The sequence below is a fragment of the Salmo salar genome, chromosome 03, assembly GCF_965601325.2.
Source record: "Salmo salar chromosome 03, fSalSal1, whole genome shotgun sequence".
NCBI classification, from domain to species: Eukaryota; Metazoa; Chordata; class Actinopteri; order Salmoniformes; family Salmonidae; genus Salmo; species Salmo salar.
Window position 1 is genome coordinate 33,071,433 of NC_138293.1, and position 20,902 is coordinate 33,092,334.

Sequence of the window (20,902 nt, forward strand, 5' to 3'; positions counted from 1 at the left end):
TCCTACAGAAATCGTTTTTCCCCCAGGGCAACTCCGCTTCAAGCACATCATGTCAAGGTTTCAGTCCCCCTAGATAAACGGAGAGGCCAACACCACCTTCAAACAATATTTCTCTCCGGTAAAACAAGTGAACTGAACGTGTATGAACACCGCTCGGCTTACTATGTTGAATGTAACAACCGATCGTGATCCAATATCTAATCATCAAAGTTGCACAGAGAAACATGTTTGAGTTTGTTTCCAGATTGAATCCACTTCATGCATAATAATCATGCATTCATCATTATGTCAGCTCATCATCATCATGCCTTCAGATGTCACTTCATAATTCATGGCATCAGAAGGTTTAGCATGGTTGTTCCTATGACAGCATCAGGAACAATCGAGTAACCTTCTGCCTGTTCTGGTGGGGGTAGTTGGATGTAGTGGGTGGAGGCCACATCTACACTACACCTCCACTAAGATCACCTCAGTAGGGGGGTCATGGCAGAAATGGTGTGCTGTTATTATGTGTTTCAGTAGGAAGTTCTGTATTGGATATACAAAGAGGAGAAGAGCATTTCCGTTGCCATCTCTTGTTTTTCTAGACATTGCAGGAAAACAAATTATGTAGTTATCTCTTCACAACATTTAGGAGGAGGAAGTTATAATAAGCACAGCCCTTTTTAAAGATATTCCTAGATGCACCACGTTAAAACGTTAATGGGTGTACTTATCGCCAGAACTCTGAAGAGCATTTATGTAACTGTCGACAGAGACTTTCACCAAAAAACACTGACTGGAGTGGCTTTATCGTTTTTATTTTTCTCCGTTACCTAGCAACAGACATGCTATATTCCTGAGTCATGTTGGTTTGGACATACCAATAACTGAAGCTTATATAAATAGACATATTCATCGTAACTAACTGTACACCACACCCCCAAGATCCTTAGAAATACTTTATTGAAACCAGTCATCCACTACTTGTGTAGCCTAATCGTCTCTACTGCTCTACTGCTCATGTTTAGCAAATACCCAAACTATTTTGTGTACAGCTAGGAAGAACAAGACGTTCTCTTTCAATTGTCATCTCCACTATCTATCTGACTTTCCACGGTCTGCTTTGTTTTATTCTGTGGCATCCTCTAATGGTCAGGTATGCACACTACACTCAGATAAACCGTGATGTCTGGCCTTTCTGCTGGACATTCTATTGGGGGGGGGAATAAAGGGGGGGGGGAGAGGGGGAATAACGGGGGGGGGAATAAATGTGTGAGTTCCCAAATTGAATCTCATTTTAACATGCTGAAACTGTTGTTAAGGGTGAATTCCCAGTGATTCCCAAACCTGATAGACACCGTAGTGCGAGACTGAGAGAGTAACCGTTGCATTCAATGTTGCACATTGGAACACTGGGTTGCAACCCAAAATAAACAACTCTCCCAATTATGTTTGGCTGTATATGATGAATGAGTGAGGGGGCGGTGGGGGGGGGATGTGAAGCAAGAGAGTGTGTGCTTGTGTAATAGGGATACAAAAGAGTAATTACGTACGTGCGTATGACAGAGTGAGAGAGAGCACAGAGAAGACAGAATGAGAGTGAATTCATCAGAGAGAAATAGACAGAGAAATAGGGAGAGAGAGAAAGCATGAGAGAGACAGAGACAAAGAGAGAGTGACACAAGAACCCAGGATATACCAGTATGTGCTGTATGTACGGTATGATGAAGAGTGTGTGTTGGGGCTGGTGGGGGGCGAGAGGGGGGTATAGAAATGAGGGGGGTCGACAGTGATGGAGTGGCACAGTCAAGTGAGTTCCTAAGGAGTTCCTTCCTGATGCTAAGGAGTTAATCAGAGCTCCAGGCTTCAGAGCTCAATGTTCCACAAGCAAGCTACGCATACAGTAGCTTGGCTTCAACATCATTTCGCTCTGCCCCATGGCAAAAATATAATAATAAATAGTAAGAATAATTATAATAATATATTTTGGGGGGGTTTGGGAGGCAAAACTGCGCTACGCCACTGACCTCAATGTAGGCTGATTATACTCTGCATTCATAGAAATGATTGTATACATTTTATTCCTGTATACATTCTGTACATTTCTTTCCCTGTGCTTCTTTTCATCTTGACACATGCCAGAGATGTTAAGAGAAAACCACTCCCCCTCTATCTTGTGTACTTACTCCCACTCTTTCCTGCGGGCCTGTGGTGTGCTCTGCATCTTGTGCGACTCGTGGGCTCTGATCACATCCTTCTGATCCACGATGCCCCCGCGTCTCCTCTGCATACTACAGGGGCTCACAGACCCCGAGCCTGTGTCCGACCCGGCCTTTTCCACCCTGTAAGGGACGTCGAAGCTGGCCGCCCGCGGGGGTAGAGCCAGGGTCTCCAGGCCGGAGCGGGGAACCTGCAGGGAGCAGGAGCGGGACCCCTGGGCTAGGCCCCCCTGACGGGTGGTGCCCGGGCTCGGCCTCGGGGTTCGACGCCATGCCTCGGGCTCAGGGAGAGAGAGGGAGGAGCGGGTGCCGTGCATCCCCCTACTGGTGGTGCAGACTTTGGGACCGGAAGCCAAACCCACTGGGGCGCAGTGGTCTGGCATCAGAGAGAGATATTTATCTGAGCTGGTGAGCATCTCTGGATAGAGGAGCTGCTGGGATCAACATTATGCTAGAGAGAGAGAGAGAGAGAGAGAGAGAGAGAGAGAGAGAGAGAGAGAGAGAGAGAGAGAGAGAGAGAGAGAGAGAGAGAGAGAGAGAGAGAGAGAGAGAGAGAGAGAGAGAGAGAGAGAGAGAGAGAGTATATTAACAATGTTCTGGTAATAGTTTTCTGTGCAGAGTCTTAGAATACATTTTTTCTGTAACTCAATCTGATAACCAGAAGCTAATAAAAAGCTAGAAAATTCAGACCAGACAGATTTGTTTTCTCCTATCTCCCAGACAGTGAGTCCACCTGCCTCGAGGTTCCCTATTTTAACCTTTAACATCTTGTCCGATGTAGGAGCACCCAATGGTCACCATTATTTGACAGTTGGTCCGTTCCTTTTAGTGATGATGGCGATGTTGTCAAATAAAAGGGGTTAAAAGTCTGATCCTTGCGGAGGCGTAAGTCTGTATTGATATTTCACTGAAGAGTAATTGGGTGTATCTTGCCATTTCACACAGCTGGATGAAAAGTACAGTGACCGCCCTGGATGCAGTCCTATTTTCTTTCAGCGTTAATAGCTGTTTGTGTGAAGCTAACTACTAATACACAACTAATATTGACTAACAAACCAAGCACGTAGAGATGATAATAGGGTAAGGAGAATTATAGATGGGAAAACCGAGCTTTCACTTTATACTTTTGTTTCTAGGGAACACAATACAAACTCCAAAATGAGGGTGCTGAAAACAGAATACCGTAATTACCATGCACCAATAGGAGAACATTCATTTCAATGGAGTAAAAGAATGACCTGATCCTCTCTATCCTCACCTTTCCTGAATGCAATCTGATTACGTGAACAAAATCTACCCAATCATACACTATATTAAAATGACCTGAATAAGAGCACATCATTGGATGATTATGTAAATGCCAGGGGTTCATCACACCATTATCAACATCCTTGCTCCAATGGATCTCACAGGATTACCCTGGCTGATCTTAATTTGATTACCCTGTTGCAGTATAACTTTCCCGCAGTGCAGGAAATGTAAAACTTGTAGTGTATTTGAGGTTTAAAAAGACTTCTGAAGTCTGTCATTTCCACTTTGAAATTTCAGACTTGATTATACCTTATGAAAAATGTACAAACCGCTACAAAATTGTCCATTAATTATAATCCATATAAAAATGTGTATTTCCTGTTACTGCAGGATTATTTTCTTGCTGTAGTAAACTGGCTCAGATTAAGATCCTACACCTGTATCAGGCACCTCAATCGGCTATTTAAGTATGTTGGCATTGGCAAGAGAACAGAACAGCGGATAGCTGTGACACTGTCTGAGACAGAGGAGAGACAAGGCCGTTTCCACTGAGCAGGATCTGAAAGGAGCTTTATGGAGTGTGGGAGAGCTGAGGCACATGGAGAGGAGGGAGAGTGAGTCACTTATCAGCAGCTAGGCTCATTAGACTTGTACAGCCACAGGAGACATGACTGCAGAGCTGCCTCTGCCCTCACCTAGGCTACAGGAGAGGGACAGCCAGTGACAGCCAGCATACTGTGAAAGGGTGAGAGTATTCTATTGTGCTTTGTGTGCTGGACCTTGGCCTCATATTATCATTAAAGCAACATTGAAGCTGTGGGAAATAGGTTAGACACACCTGAACCAACATGATGGGAATCATATCAGTCTGGACTTCAGTTAATGCATAAGGTATATTTGAGGGGATTATTAGTAGAACTATTTATTCTGCCATATGAAAGATGTCATAGTAGCTAAATAAATGAATGACAGAAAAACGTGTTCAGACTGCGTCAAGCCATGAGCGTCTTCCCTCACAAACATAAAGCCATGGGGTAGCTAGAATATAATATAATAGACCAGATAATCAGGATGTCCACATGCCTTTTCAATCTTCATTATAAATTTAACCACTCCATTGAGATTCTCTGTCATTTTTAATTTGGAAACATTTCCTTGGCTGTTATCTTGCACAACACTTAATTAGTGCGCCCACGTACCGGAATTGTTTGAAACAAGAGTTGGCAAGTTATACCGCCTTTTGCCTAACTGGTGTGTGTCAAACATGGGTCGGCTGAGAATCAATGCAATAATAAAAACCTGGCTACCAACAGGTATATTTGGAATTATAGGATGTTTTTATGGACATTTCAAATTAACAAAAACAACCAATTAAGAACACTACAATATAATCAGAGAACATAATAAACGACTAGAAACAACTTAAAATGGTTCCGCAGGGAATATAGTAATGGAAGGTCGGGGAAAACATCAATTAACTGATCTGTAAAAACATAATTTACCTTGAAGTGACGTCCCTTTCTCCATTCTACATGTCATGCGACTCACAGCAGGGCACCTGCTATCAAAATGACACAAAATTCGTCTTATTCTCTTCTTATTCCTCAAGTTGTCGTTGACTATGGTTAGAAAAGATTTTGTGTGGAATCCTTGAGTGATGATGATTAGTGCTGTGCGGCTAAATCCAGGAGAGTGGGAGCCAAGGAGTCTAGCTGAGATCAACGTAGGCTACACAGGCTGCATTGGGAAGGAAGGGAAAGGGGCTATGCATGGAAATAATCCCAACAATCATATACTCTCTGCAGGGATATGAGTCAGTCAGTGTTAGATCAAGTACAGCATGTTATATTATATAGTCATGAGTATATTGCTAACATCTGTTTAATTGATCGTCTTAATGTTTACTGTGAATAATGTAACCTACTCAAGCCTATTTGAAAAGCCTAATAACAATAATAATTTATTCAATTTCTGTAGCGCTTTTCATGACAAAAATTATCTCAAAGCACTTGAAAAAGGCAGAAAAAGACAATCAAGAATCAAATAAAACAGCTACAGTATATGGTAAGAGTCGGTCTGTACCACGATTTGAGTGTTTCCAGCCTCCAGCTGATGGAGCAGACAGTCAATAGGGGATCACATGGCTTGAGCAGAGGGAGGTCAACAGTCCCACCTAATGTCACACCTGGTTTTATTTATTTGGGAAAACATTTTTGGAATTCCTTTTTTTTTCAGTTGAAGCACCATGCAAGGGCTTGGACATCCTTCTGCTTAATGGATCAATAAAGAACAAGGGTCAAAACTACTGTATGCCTAAGGAAGTGAATAAGAACATTATTTACATAATACACATCAATGCAATATTGTTGAAAGGGTCATAGGCTATTTGATACTATGGTGCTAAAGTAGAACTACAGTGTACCACACATTTTCCACTAGATGGTGGCCTAGTCTTACAAGTATTACATTTACATTTGAGTCATTTAGCAAACGCTCTTATCCATTGCAACTTAGAACCAATCACTCAATGACAGTCAGCCATAGACTCCTCAACTTGTTAAATATTCAGCTTTGTCAACTTTTATTTTGAAATAAAATTGTCAAGCGTCGCAAGGAACGGAATTCTGAATATTAGATTTTTGAGTGATAGTCATACAGAAAGTGAAATGTGACGTTTAATTAAAGCCAGACTCAGTAAGTCCCAAAATTATGTGGACACCTGCTCGTCGAACATCTCATTCCAAAATCATGGACATTAATAAGGAATTGGTCTCCCCTTTGCTGCTATGATAGCCTCCACTCTTCTGGGAAGGCTTTCCACTTGATGTTGGAACATTGCTACAGGGACTTGCTTCTATTCAGCCACAAGAGCATTAGTGAAGTCGAGTAGTGATGTTCGGCGGTTAGGCCTGGCTCGCAGTCGGCCTTCCAATTCATCCCAAAGGTGTTTGATGGGGTTGAGGTCAGGGCTCTGTGCAGGCCAGTCAAGTTCTTCCACACCAATCTCAACAAACCATTCCTGTATGGACCTCGCTTTGTGCACGGGGGCATTGTCATGCTGAAACAGGATAGGACTTACCCAAACTGTTGCCACAAAGTTGGAAGGACAGAATCGTCTAAAATGTTATTTTATGCTGTAGCGTTATGATGTTCCTTCACTGGAACTAAGGGGCCTAGCCCGAACCATGAAAAACAGCCCCAGACCATTATTCCTCATCCACCAAACTTTACAGTTGGCACTATGCATTCGAGCAGGTAGCGTTTTCCTGGCCTCCGCCAAACCAAGATTCGCCCACCAGACTGCCAGATAGTGAAGCGTGATTCGTCACTCCAGAAAATGCGTTTCCACTGCTACACGTTTCAGCACTCGGTTGTCCTGTTCTGTGAGCTTGTGTAGCCTACCACTTCGTGTCTGAGCCTTTGTTGCTCCTAGACATTCCCGATTCACAATAACAGCACTTACAGTTGACCTGGGCAGATCTAGCAGGTCAGAAATTTGACGAACTGACTTGTTGGAAAGGTGCCATCCTATGACGGTGCCACATTGAAAGTCGCTAAGCTCTTCTGTAAGGCCATTCTACTGCCAATGTGTGTCTATGGAGATTGCATGGCTGTGTGCTCGATTTTATACACCAATCAGCAACGGGTATGGCTGAAATAGACAAATCTACTAATTTGAAGGGGTGTCTACATACTTTTGTATATATAGTGTATCTCGAAATGTATAGATGAAAGATTAATTTGCCATTTGGATCACCTCAAAGTAATACAAATAAAGGTTTTACGAATTATAAGTACATTAGCTTTGTTTACAAATTGCAGGTCAGATTTCTCCAGGTAGTTATGACATGTTGCATGCATAGGCCTATTGATAATTTTTCTCACGCACGTTCTATCTGTCCTTCTGATCCATCCTGGACTACAGCAACACTTACATCAACAATACATACAATACAGAGTTGAGTGATACATAATAAATGTGTAATTGATCTGACAAATTCATGACGTAAAGGTTAATAATATTGACTCCTGGCTGTCAGTCCGTCTATGCATCTGCCTGTCTGTGCGACAGCTGACGATATGCAGGAGCACAGATTTGAAAACACTGGTGGTGGTTCTGCTGCTACAAAATTGCTTTGATGTTGAGCTTCTGAATGAAAACTGGAATTGTGGGCGATTTTCATTCAGCAAGGGATTGAGAATATTTTCCTAGTGCAACACTTGCTAGTTGTATCATATTTTAGACTTCTCAGCACGACCAGTGTTGCCAGTAGCATGCTGGACACTATGGCTAATAATTACTAAAGCGAGCTCTATCTACTGGTAATTGAAGAAACTAACTTGCTAATTTAGCTGGCTAGCAAACAGATAGATCCACACACACATTGCTCGCAAATGTGCATAGCCTACCAGCGGGTGATTAGCCTACACAGTGGCGACGCATCATGTTTTGAGCCCGACCTGTATTTTTTTCCTGTTTTGCATGTTATTTTGGCATTAATAAGTGTCACATATCAATTTGCAAACAATGTAAAAACAAATGAATTGAGTACAAACATGGTCTCTTTCTTGCTTCCTTGAGTAAGGCAGCTCCAAAATGCAGGTGTTTCAGCCTAGCTCAGTGCTTTCTGTGGTGGTGGGGCAGCCAGCGGAAAATACAGACCGTAGTGGTAGGTAATGTTCTCCAGTTGCACCGTGATTGGCTCAGTGCTCTGTCACTCATGGGGACACTACGTCACAGCAGAATCTACAGGGAGAGCTAGGCAGTTCAAGCCGCCTTGGGTGCTGCCATAGAAGTGCCCCATCCAAGAAGGCTTAAGGTCATTGGCCACAGATAAAATGATGTCAAATCACGTTATATCTACGATAGCTTTGATTAGACTGATTATGTCAACATCATACTTTCAAAATCTTAGCTAACAAGCTAGACAAACAGTCATCAGCATGAATTACATTGACAATCTACTGGCAAATCCTTTTCAATCCTTGTCATATGAAGAGAAATTATAGATAAAACGTATCGGTGCTCATCGGCCATTGGACATAAACATTACACAACAACTTGGAAATTGCAAATTCAACAATGAGTGGTTTGAAAGGAATCAGTGGCTAACTGCAAGTGTTGCAAAGCAATCACTATTTTGCTTCCCCTGCCTGCTATTCATGGATACGGTGTGTGGTCCATGTCTGGGTTTAAGGATTTAAAACATCTGTCTGAAAGGGTCTCTTTTCCAAGCTTAAAAATATAAACATTCCTAACCAACATTCCAAAACTATAATTTGTTAACAAGACATTTGATCCGGAGAGGCGGGCCACTCTGGCAGATCCGGACAGGCGGGCCACTCTGGCAGCTCCGAACAGGCGGGCCACTCTGGCAGCTCCGAACAGGCGGGCCACTCTGGCAGCTCCGAACAGGCGGGCCACTCTGGCAGCTCCGAACAGGCGGGCCACTCTGGAGGCCTAGTCCTGGGAGGTGGCACCGGACGGACCAGGATGGGGAGACCCACTGGTGGCCTGGTCCTAGGAGGAGGCACAGGACTGACCAGGATGGGGAGATCCACTGGAGGCCTGGTCCGAGGAGGAGGCACAGGCTTAACCAGGATGGGGAGACCCACTGGAGGCCTGGTCCGTGGAGCAGGCACAGGACAGACCAGGATGGGGAGACCCACTGGAGGCCTGGTCCGAGGAGGAGGCACAGGCTTAACCAAGATGGGGAAACCCACTGGAGGCCTGGTCCTAGGAGGAGGCACAGGACTGACCAGGATGGGGAGACCCACTGGAGACCTGGTCCGAGGAGGAGGCACAGGCTTAACCAGGATGGGGAGACCCACTGGCGGACTGGTCCGAGGAGGAGGCACGAGCTTGACCAGGATGGGAAGACATGCAGGAGGCCTGGTTCTGGGCGTAGGCACAGGACGTGCAGGGCTGGGAAGACATGCAGGAGGCCTGTTTCTGGGCGTAGGCACAGACGGCCAGCACGCACCTCAGGACGTGTATGGAGAACTGACTCAGGTGACATCAATTCACTGACACGCTCCATAGGGCGAATGCCGTGCCTTATGCACCAAACCAGCAGGTCTCTCATCTCTCTCTCCTCCAATTCCTCGTTTGGTCGCCATTCCTTCAAGTTCTCTGCTGCCAATGACTGGAACGAACTTCAATAATCACTGAAGTTGGAGACTCATGTCTCCCTCACTAGCTTTTACGCACCAGCTGTCAGAGCAGCTCACAGATCACTGCACCTGTACATAGCCCATCTGTAAACAGCCCATCTATCTACCTCATCCCCTTACTGTATTTATTTTATTTATCTTGCTCCTTTGCACCCCAGTATCTCTATTTGCACATTCATCTTTTGCACATCTACCATTCCAGTGTTTAATTGCTATATTGTAATTACTTACATTTACATTACATTTAAGTCATTTAGCAGACGCTCTTATCCAGAGCGACTTACAAATTGGTGCATTCACCTTATGATATCCAGTGGAACAACCACTTTACAATAGTGCATCTAAATCTTTTAAGGGGGGGGGGGGGGGTTAGAAGGATTACTTTATCCTATCCTAGGTATTCCTTAAAGAGGTGGGGTTTCAGGTGTCTCCGGAAGGTGGTGATTGACTCCGCTGTCCTGGCGTCGTGAGGGAGCTTGTTCCACCATTGGGGTGCCAGAGCAGCGAACAGTTTTGACTGGGCTGAGCGGGAACTGTGCTTCCTCAGAGGTAGGGGGGCCAGCAGGCCAGAGGTGGATGAACGCAGTGCCCTTGTTTGGGTGTAGGGCCTGATCAGAGCCTGAAGGTATGGAGGTGCCGTTCCCTTCACAGCTCCGTAGGCAATCACCATGGTCTTGTAGCGGATGCGAGCTTCAACTGGAAGCCAGTGGAGAGAGCGGAGGAGCGGGGTGACGTGAGAGAACTTGGGAAGGTTGAACACCAGACGGGCTGCGGCGTTCTGGATGAGTTGTAGGGGTTTAATGGCACAGGCAGGGAGCCCAGCCAACAGCGAGTTGCAGTAATCCAGACGGGAGATGACAAGTGCCTGGATTAGGACCTGCGCCGCTTCCTGTGTGAGGCAGGGTCGTACTTCACCACCATGGCCTATTTATTGACTTATCTTACCTCCTTTGCACTCACTGTATATAGACTTTTTGTTTTCTTTTTTTCTACTGTATTATTGACTGTATGTTTTGTTTATTCCATGTGTAACTCTGTGTTGTTATATGTGTCAAATTGCTATGCTTTATCTTGGCCAGGTCGCAGTTGCAAATGAGAACTTGTTCTCAAGTAGCCTATCTGGTTAAATAAAGGTGAAATAAAAAAATAAAAAAATTCTTGGCCCTTACTAACATGAAAACTAAATATAAGCACAGACTGTGTGTGGAAAATGATTTAAGACTGAGACTCTCCAATACAACCCAACATTGCAGAGTTATGTGCATCCTTTCAAGCACACCCTTCTCATTAACCTGTGGTGAGTAATTCACAATTTTCAATGCACAAATAAGGTTTTATATGTAAAATGGTTAAATAAAGAGCAAAATTATTGATTATTATTATATTATAGTATTATTTGTGCCCTGGTCCTATAAGAGCTCTTTGTCACTTCCCACGAGCAGGGCTGTGACAACAACTCATACTCATTCTTATGTTTAAATGTATCGTATAGTGTGTGTGTGCGTGTGCGTGTGTGTATGTGTGTGTGGCAGGCTTACAATGATGGCAAAAACAACATTTGAGAGTGTGCTGACCTTGGTGCTAGAGGGGATACGCAACTGGAGATTGAATCTTTGAACAGGTACGGGACATAAAAAGTTTGGTAACCACTGCTCTAGTAGGTTGACGTTCTCTGTAGGGTTCCTTCCCACTTTACACAGACAAGATTCCTACTCTGTGCTATTCTGAGTGTTTGCTTGAAGACTGCTTCTTCCTGTGTTGCAGTGTCATTGGCTGACGACAAGGAGCAGGACACACACTCCACCACTGAGGCCATGATAGTCAGCCTTGAGGAGCAGCTGCAGGAAAACTGAGTTGGACCACACTGCGAACAAATCTCAGCTATCGCTTGTTCTGTGTAAAACTGTAGTTAGCTTAGAAGTTCTCTCATGGGTTTCACATTCACTCTCAGGCGAGTACAGATGCTGTTAGTGAGGTGGAGAGAAGGAGGAGAAGATGTCGTCGGATGAGGTAACAGTAACTTTTATTATTTACTTGGAATATACATGTAGTACCTAGTTATTGGCCATAGGTAATGTCCTGTTACTGTGGGTAACTGAATGTGTCTGTCACTGTCACGCTTGTGTGGAGAAACGGACCAAGGCGCAGCGTGAGTATCGTTCCACATCTTTATTATTATGTGAAACTTAGCCAAACCAACAAACAAACTAGAAACAAACCGTGACGACAGAGGTGCAACATGCACTAACTCAAAATAATCTCCCACAAACACAGGTGGGAAAAACAACTACTTAAATATGATCCCCAATTAGAGACAACGATGACCAGCTGCCTCTAATTGGGAATCATACAAAAACCCCAACGTAGAAAAAAGAAACTAGAACACAACATAGAAAAAATTAACTAGATAAACCCCCCAGTCACGCCCTGACCTACTCTACCATAGAAAATAAGAGCACTCAATGGTCTGGATATGACAGTCACCAAGCCGAGACTGACTATGTGGAGGACTTTCAGTCCTCTGGGGAGAGTGAGAGTAAGGAGAGCAACTCCAGGTTCAGCCCCAGCTCCAGCAGTGGCCAAAGCAGCAGCACCAACAACATTGGCAAGCACTTACCATCTACTCCTGAGCAGAGCAAAATCCAGGTGAGTTATCCCTTCACATTGGCTGATGTTTTTGGATGCTTTTGTATTGTATATGTCTTGAAACGTTCCTCTTTGAAGTGTCCAGTACAGTCTCCTACTATAACTACTCCCTGTTCCACACTCTGTCCAGACACAGGGCAGCCGCACCACAGTCGCCGAAGTCAGTCCAGCCAAAGAGTTGAAAAAGACCAAACCTCGAGATGAGCTCGATGAGCTTCTGGACTCGCTCGGGGATGAGTGGTTTGATGATGATTTCGGCCTCAGTGGGGCAAAGATGAAGCTGCCCAGTAAGCTGCAGCAGCCACTGGCAAAGGCAGGTGGAAACCAGCAGCTTCAGGCTGAAGCAGGTGGCAAAAGAGCCTGCCAAAGAAGGCTAAGATCCCTATGGCGGTGGCCCACACAGTGCCTGAGGTGACCAGGCTGGTGCATCTTGCCACTGGGCACATTTGGACCCACTGCAAGCTGGCAAGGCCACGCACCCTGGCTGACAAAGGACAAACCAGACATCCCTCTGGGGATATATGCAGAGGGTTGTGATCTGGATACCCACAGCAAGCGGAGCTACAGGATGGTAAGCCTTGTTGTAAATGCATAGATTCCCACTTATCACACGTCGATTCACGCAATCAGCTATTTCACCCAATAAGTGTGAATTAGCTAACATGATATGGAACACTAGGGAATGGAAATCTCCTGACCTGACATTCTTTTTACAGGTGGTTGCTCATTGTTTGTGTGGTTTGGAGTGACCCTCTTCCCAGAAGGAAAAGTTAAGAGGCTGCCATGGAAGAAGCCTGAGGACAGACACCACACCTACAAGTGCACCCTCAGCTTTGATAATATGGCAGAGGTTCAGGTGAAACATAAGCAGGATTTGTGGTGTCAAGTCTTACCGTGTTTGGGTGTGTTTCTGTATGGGTGTGTTTCTGTGTGGGTGTGTTTCTGTGTGGGTGTGCGTCTGTGCGTGCGTGCATGTTTATTAACACTGCATGTGAGGTTTTAAAGGCCTATGGCTACAAGAAGGTAGAGGTGGATCTAAACAATAAGTTTGGCCAGACCTTCGCAACAAGCCTCAAGCTAGAGGAAGCTGGACAGCGTGGACCACATTCTGGTAAGCTTTTTACAAGTGTGTTATCATTGTCCAAAATTGACACACACTGCTGGACCTAATGTAGCCTGTTGGCTCTTTCTGCATCAGGAGATGCAAGAGGAGTTGGCCATAAAAATGATGATGGCCGACAGCTTATTTGAATACCTGCTGGAGGACACTATTGGTGTCCTCAACTCTATCAAATAAATACTGTATATCTGCTACTTGTGTTTTATTGTATATTCTGACTCTGAAGGTTATCAGTGGTCTTTCAGAATTCACCCCTGTAATCTCAGAGGTTCAGATGAGGCATAAGCAGGATTTGTCTTGCTGTGTGTGTGTGTGTGTGTGTGTGTGCGCGTGTGCGTGTGTGTGTGTGTGTGTGTGTGTGTGTGTGTGTGTGTGTGTGTGTGTGTCAGTCAAGACTGCTTCTGTCTGCCATATGGTGTGGGCTAGCATGTACTAGCCCACACCAATTGCACATCAGCCCAACAGGCTAGCACACACCCAGCCCAACACAGGCTAACCCATACCAAACCCAGTACGCGCTATCCCACACCCAAGTAAGCTATTTCATGTAGAGACAGGGGCTCATTAGGATATTTGGGTGCGTGGTTTGCCACAGTTCTTTTTGTGCAACCTTTACTGAGTGTCGTTCCAGTTTAAGTGTTCTGTTGTGTGATGCATTGAAAAAAAATCTTGTACACTGCCAATAATTAAGTCTTAAATAAGACTTAACCAGATCAACGAGAGGAAAGTCAACCAGCAGAGCAACCCAACAACTTCCTGCATATACTGAACAAAAATAAAAACGCAACATGCAACAATTTAAAAGATTTTACTGAGTTACAGTTCATATAAGGAAATCAGTCAATTGAAATAAATCGATTAGGTCCCAATCTATGGATTTCGCATGACTGGAAATACAGATATGCATCTGTTGGTCACAGATACCTCAAAAAAATGTAGGGGCGTGGATCAGAAAACCAATCAGTATCTGGTGTGACCGCCAGTTGATCAGGCTGTTGATTGTGGCCTGTGGAATGTTGTCCCACTCCTCTTCAATGGCTGTGCAAAGTTTCTGGATATTGGCGGGAACTGGAACATGCTGTCATACACATTGAACCAGAGCATCCCAAACATGCTCAATGGGTGACATGTCTGGTGAGTATGCAGGCCATGGAAGAACTGGGACATTTTAAGCTTCCAGCATTATCATGCTGAAACATGAGGTAATGGCGGATGAATTTCATGACAGTCGCCTGGCCTCAGGATGGCGTCACGGTATCTCTGCGCATTCAAATTGCCATCGATAAAATGCAATTGTGTTCGTTGCCCGTAGCTTATGTCTGCCCATACCATAACCCCACTGCCACCATAGAGCACTCTGTTCATGATGTTGAAATCAGCATACCGCCCGCCTACACGACGCCATACATGTGGTCTGTGATTTTGAGGCTGGTTGGACGTACTGCCAAATTCTCTAAAATGACGTTGAAGGTGGCTTATGGTAGAGAAATAAACATTACATTTTCTGCCAATTGCATGCTCCCTCAACTTGATACATACCGACAACGACGAGACAGACTATAGGGAGGAGGTCTGAAACCTGGCCGTGTGGTGCCAGGACAACAACCTCTCCCTCAACGTGATCAAGACAAAGGAGATGATTGTGGACTACAGGAAAAGGAGGACCGAGCACGTCCCCATTCTCATCAAGGGGGCTGCAGTGGAGAGGTTGAGAGCTTCAAGTTCCTTGAGGTCCACATCACCAACAAACTAACATGGTCCAAGCACACCAAGACAGTCGTGAAGAGGGCATGGCAAATCCTATTCCCCCTCAGGAGACTGAAAAGATTTGGCATGGGTCCTTAGATCCTCAAAAGCTGCACCATCGAGAGCATCCTGACTGGTTGCATCATTGCCTGATATGGCAACTGCTCGGCCTCCGACCGCAAGGCACTACAGAGGGTAGTGCGAACGGCCCAGTACATCACTGGGGCCAAGCTTCCTGCCATCCAGGACCTCTATACCAGGCCGTGTCAGAGGAAGGCCCTAAATATTGTCAAAGACTCCAGCCACCCTAGTCATAGACTGTTCTCTCTGCTACCTCACAGAAAGCGGTACCGGAGCGCCAAGTCTAGGTCCAAGAGGCTTCTAAATAGCTTCTACCCCCAAGCCATAAAACTCCTGAACACCTAATCAAATGGCTATCCAGACTATTTGCATTGACCCCCCGACTATTTGCATTGCGCCCCCCCCCCCCCTCCCTCCCTTTTACACCGCTGCTACTCTCTGTTGTTATCATCTATGCATAGTCACTTTAATAACTCTACATACATGTACATATTATCTCAACTAACCGGTGTCCCCGCACATTGACTCTGTACCGGTACCCCCCTGTATATAGTCTCGCTATTGTTGTTGTACTGCTGGTCATTGTTGCTTAGTTTAGAAGAAATGAAGGTTGTCTGCAGTTTTCCACCTTTTTACAGTGGTTATTTAAATCCACAGGCTTTCACTCTGCATCATCCAAACTCAATTCACCGCTGTAATGCAGATGTATCTATATCAACTCTCAAGAAGATGCAGTACTACTTAATAGCAGGGTTGGGGAGCAACGGATTACATGTAATCCGATACATGTATAGGATTACAAAAAACGCTAACTCTAATCTGTTACGTTACCAGCAGAAATATTGTAATCAGATTACAGATACTGTTGAAAAACTACATGATTACTTCAAGGATTACTTTTAAATTAAGGATATTTGCGGAAAAAAATCTTGGACACTTCTCTGTTTTCTCAATGACATTCAAATCACCATTGAAAAAAGGTGCAAGTTTAAGTTTGTTCCACCTGAGCGAGTCTGACCACAAGAGAGACCCCTATGATGACACACCAAATGTTTTTTGATGGATCGCGGGAAAAGAGCAAGAATAGGCTTTTGAAGGCTACAGTCCAAGCAATGTCTTCCAATAGTGCAACTTCTGTCGGCATCCAAAGATTATCCAACTTGAATAAACACTTGGAGGTAAGGATGAAAGCAGTGGGGTAGTCTACGGCGATACGGATATCACTTATTATTGATATCTACATAGCGCATTGATGTGAATCACACCTCTGCTCTCTCATTTAGCTATTTGTGCCTTACAGATCGTTGTGGATGGCTGTTCCCAAATCTAAATGTGTTTTTGAACACAATGGTTGAATTCAATAAGTTTAAGCTCATTGTTTTTTAAACCAGTGGGCAGCCAGTGAAAATTGAGCTCCTGCAACAGCTTCATAGTGCGGATCCAAGCCTATGGAATAAAAGCGGGGCTTTTATTGCTCAATCTAATTCATGTTGATAAAAAAATAACTAATTGAGTGTATGTAAACTTCTGACCCACTGGGAATGTGATGAAAGAAACAAAAGCTGAAATAAATCATTCTCTCTACTATTATTCTGACATTTCACATTCTTAAAATGACGTGGTGATTTTAACTGACCTAAGACAGGGATTTTTTTACAAGGATTAAATGTCAGGAATTGTGAAAAACTGAGTTTAAATGTATTTGGCTGAAGTGTATGTAAACTTCCGACTTCAACTGTATACACTACCGTTCAAAAGTTTGGGGTCACTTAGAAATGTCCTTGTTTTTGAAAGAAAAGCACATTTTTTGTCCATTAAAATAACATCAACTTGATCAGAAATACAGTGTAGACACTGTTAATGTTGTAAATTACTATTGAAGCTGGAAACGGCAGACTTTTAATGGAATATCTACATAGGCGTACAGAGGCCCATTATCAGCAACCATCACTCCAGTGTTCTAATGGCACGTTGTGTTAGCTAATCCAAGTTCATGATTTTAAAAGGCTAATTGACCATTAGAAAATCCTTTTGCAATTATGTTAGCACAGCTGAAAACTGTTGTTCTGTTTAAAGAAGCAATGAAACTGGCCTTCTTTCCACTAGTTGAGTATCTGGAGCATCAGCATTTGTGGGTTTGATTACAGGCTCAACATGTCCAGAAACAAAGACCTTTCTTCTGAAACTCGTCAGTCTATTCTTGTTCTGAGAAATGAAGGCTATTCCATGCGAGAAATTGCCAAGAAACTGAAGATCTCGTACAAGGCCGTGTACTACTCCCTTCACGGAACAGCGCAAACTGGCTCTAACCAGAATAGAAAGAGGAGTGGGAGGCCCCGGTGCACAACTTAGCAAGAGAACAAGTACATTAGACTGTCTAATTTGAGAAACAGACGCCTCACAAGTCCTCAACTGGCAGCTTCATTAAATAGTACCCGCAAAACACCAGTCTCAACATCAACAGTGAAGAGGCGACTCCGGGATTTCGGCCTTCTAGGCAGAGTTCCTCTGTCCAGTGTCTGTGCTCTTTTGCCCATCTTAATCTTTTATTTTTATTGGCCAGTCTGAGATATGGCTTTTTCTTTGCAACTCTGCCTAGAAGGCCAGCATCCCGGAGTCGTAGTAGAAAGGAATGGGTTAGAAGAATCCTACATAACCAGCCCATAGGGTAAAATGTAACATCCATATATACCAGCTATGTAAGCTTTAACATTGATTTATCCTGCAATATATGTCATTCAAATGGTAACATACATTTTTGTCTTCTTCTATTGTCTCTTAAAGGGAAAGTAATCTAAAAGTAACAGAATGTAATCAGATTATGTTACTGAATTTGGGTAATCCGAAAGTTACGTTACGGATTACAATTTTGGACAGGTTACCAGTAACCGTAACGGATTACATTAAGAAAGTAACCTACCCAACCCTGCTTGATAGTTATTACATTCAAGAAATGTCTGAATGGCTACTTTGTTTGAATGGATCTGTGAATGTCCTTGTATACTGGAAGTTCAATGTAAAGTGAGTGTCTGTTGACTGGAAATATTTGCAGTACCTGAAACAAGCTGCAGAGACAGTTGTAATTGTCAAGTTTCCTTTTTATTTTCATATTCTAAAATGCAAAGGACATAACAGGATTTGAGAATAAATCCCAGGTTGAGTGCACAAAAATGTTCCACTGCAAGCTATTATTTACAAGAAAAAAGTAACATACCGTATCTATATGTAAACCAATTGGTACCAATATTCAGTGTGGACCTTGCACACTTACTTTGACAAAATAGTAGAACGCAGACATGACAGTTGAATTCACTTTTCATCATGTTTCTGAACATAGTATACTAAAGGTAACAACAATTCAACAAACTTTTAGTTTTGTGAACCATTCTTACACACAACTGTTTTTAAGGTTCACTATTAGTGCATTGAGGACCACTGTGTGCTTAATCATAATCGTAAATGGGATGTACCCTTTTTGAGGAATTTATTGTGTGTGCTCTCTGGAAATAGGCTCTGTTAAACATTAACAGGTAACATTGAACATAAAACATAAAACCTACCTTATCACTCAGTTAAAATTGCTACCCGTGTATACCAATGGCTAGCAATGAATAATAATCATCTGATTGTACCATCCTTAAATAACCATTTTTTTAGTGCCGTTTTTACAAAGGTCAGAATCGATGTTGAATGTAAAAATTGTTCTCCCTTGCAGCTTAAAGAATGATTAATTTGCTGCAGATGAACTGTTAGTTAGTCTCTGGTTTACAATATATTGTACACAGAATCATGATTTTGGTTGGGAAAAAAAGAGCATATTAACCAGAACTCAGTTTCAGTGTGATTTGGTCGACAGACAGGTTGTTTCCAGTGTCAATTCTTTTTAAACAACACTGCATTCTGTTTTGGATTTATGTCTCCTACTAATAACAAGATACAAATTGATTTTTTAAAGCTATAACAATTCAGTTAAACACTATGCGTGCTATATCAAGATAAGCCAAAAACACTTACTATCGATTAAAGAAAAAATCTGATATGAAATGTGACTATTGTCTGGAAGAAGTTCAACACAGATGGGGATTTAAATACATGAAATACATGATTACTTACTTTTTCAAACCTTCAGTAGGCAATAATAACGAAAGTGCTCTTTTGTCAAACCTGTAAAAAAATAATTTATACACATCCCATCGGCTGATTGGAGTACTTCATCACAAAATTTGTTTACAAATGTTCGTTTATCGATGGTCCTTTTCTCCATCCTCCATCCTCTTCCTCACCTATTTTCCTCCTCATCCTGCTCTGTACCTAGTGATGTGTTATTTGTTGAAGGGCAGACAGGCAGGCAGTGTGACAGTGGAGCAGGATGGGCCTGCTAAGGGCTCGGCCACCTCTCCCTCTAGCTCTGTCCAGGTCCCCTTCTCTGGGCTGTAGCATATGGTGGAAGACTTGTAGGCTCCCTGCAATATAATAATAATAATAATAATAATAATAATAACAGCGATGACCGAAATAGAGTTGCCGATTTTCTTAAATCAACCATAAATCCCCTCGTGACAGAGGGACTGGAAGCTTGTTGTGTACAACAGTGAGTGGCAATTGAACGCAACCTTCACGAAACAATTATGACATTTATATAACATTTCTAGCCTGTCTATCTATGGGTAACGGGGTTGACGTGTTATGCCAGACATGCTCAGTTTTCCACCACAAAAACTAAAATAGTTTCACCATATTAAAACGAGAGTTCAGTTCACATAACAGGGTTTGACCTTAAAACGAGGGACAGACGTAAATGAATCACTAATCACATTAAATTAATAATAATCTTCAAAAAATGACTTTGTCAAAGCAACAAAATAACTAAGGCTTTACAATGATGGTGAAACTTGGAGAAATGTTTGGATTGTGGGTTGAAAATGATACAGGGTTGATGGAGGGACATGTCAAAATGTATTTTTTTCTGATTTATTGAATTATCCATGTGGTCTATATTAAAGGGAACTTAATTTAAAGGGATACTTTGGGATTTTGGCAATGACGCCCTTTATATACTTCCCCAGAGCCAGATTTGTGGATACCATTTTTATGTCTCTGTGTCCAGTATGAAGGAAGTTAAAGGTAGTTTCTTGAGCCAATGCTAACTAGCATTCGCGGAATGAATGACTGGAAGTCTATAGCTATCTACTAGCATGCTAGCAGATAACCATGGACTTCCAGTCATTGTGCTAACGTTAGGGAAGTAGATAAATGTCCTCATTGGCAACATTACGAAGTATCCCTTTAACATAACAGGTTTTTAAAATTCAATATTGGTGCACAATTTCTACTTAAAATATCAAAGGGACGCAAAAGGCACTCTTTTTGTGAAACGACCTACCTAGGTTTGCCGTGAATGAATGATATCAAGTTGATAGTGAGATGCGTCTTTACCATGCTCCAGCTGTATCCGCCCACTAGGAAGATGCTGTCGTCCAGTATGCAACAGCCGGGGCCACTGCGGCCCTCCAGGATGGGCGTCTGGAGGATGTTCCACTGGTCCGCTTTGGGGTCATAACACTCCACCAGCATCACATCCAGGTGAGAGAACCCTGAGCACAAAATAACAGTTAATGATACATGCAATTGTAAATGGGATTTTACAGGTGAATAAAAAAGAAGAGCATTCGCATATAAAGTC

The 20,902-nt window shown here is 43.2% G+C and overlaps 1 protein-coding gene across 1 annotated transcript in view; it reads right to left on the reverse strand.

The window, feature by feature from the left end:
* Positions 1 to 18,296: 18,296 nt before the first annotated feature.
* Positions 18,297 to 20,902, reverse strand: part of klhl14 (kelch-like family member 14) — a 57,129-nt gene continuing 54,523 nt past the window's right edge. Inside the window, exons 8-9 of the mRNA XM_014191101.3 lie at positions 20,656 to 20,813; positions 18,297 to 19,682 (exon numbers count right to left, since the gene is read on the reverse strand). Coding sequence (XP_014046576.1) covers positions 19,542 to 19,682; positions 20,656 to 20,813 — 299 coding nt within the window. The 3' untranslated portion in view covers positions 18,297 to 19,541. The remainder of the gene's footprint in view (positions 19,683 to 20,655; positions 20,814 to 20,902) is intronic.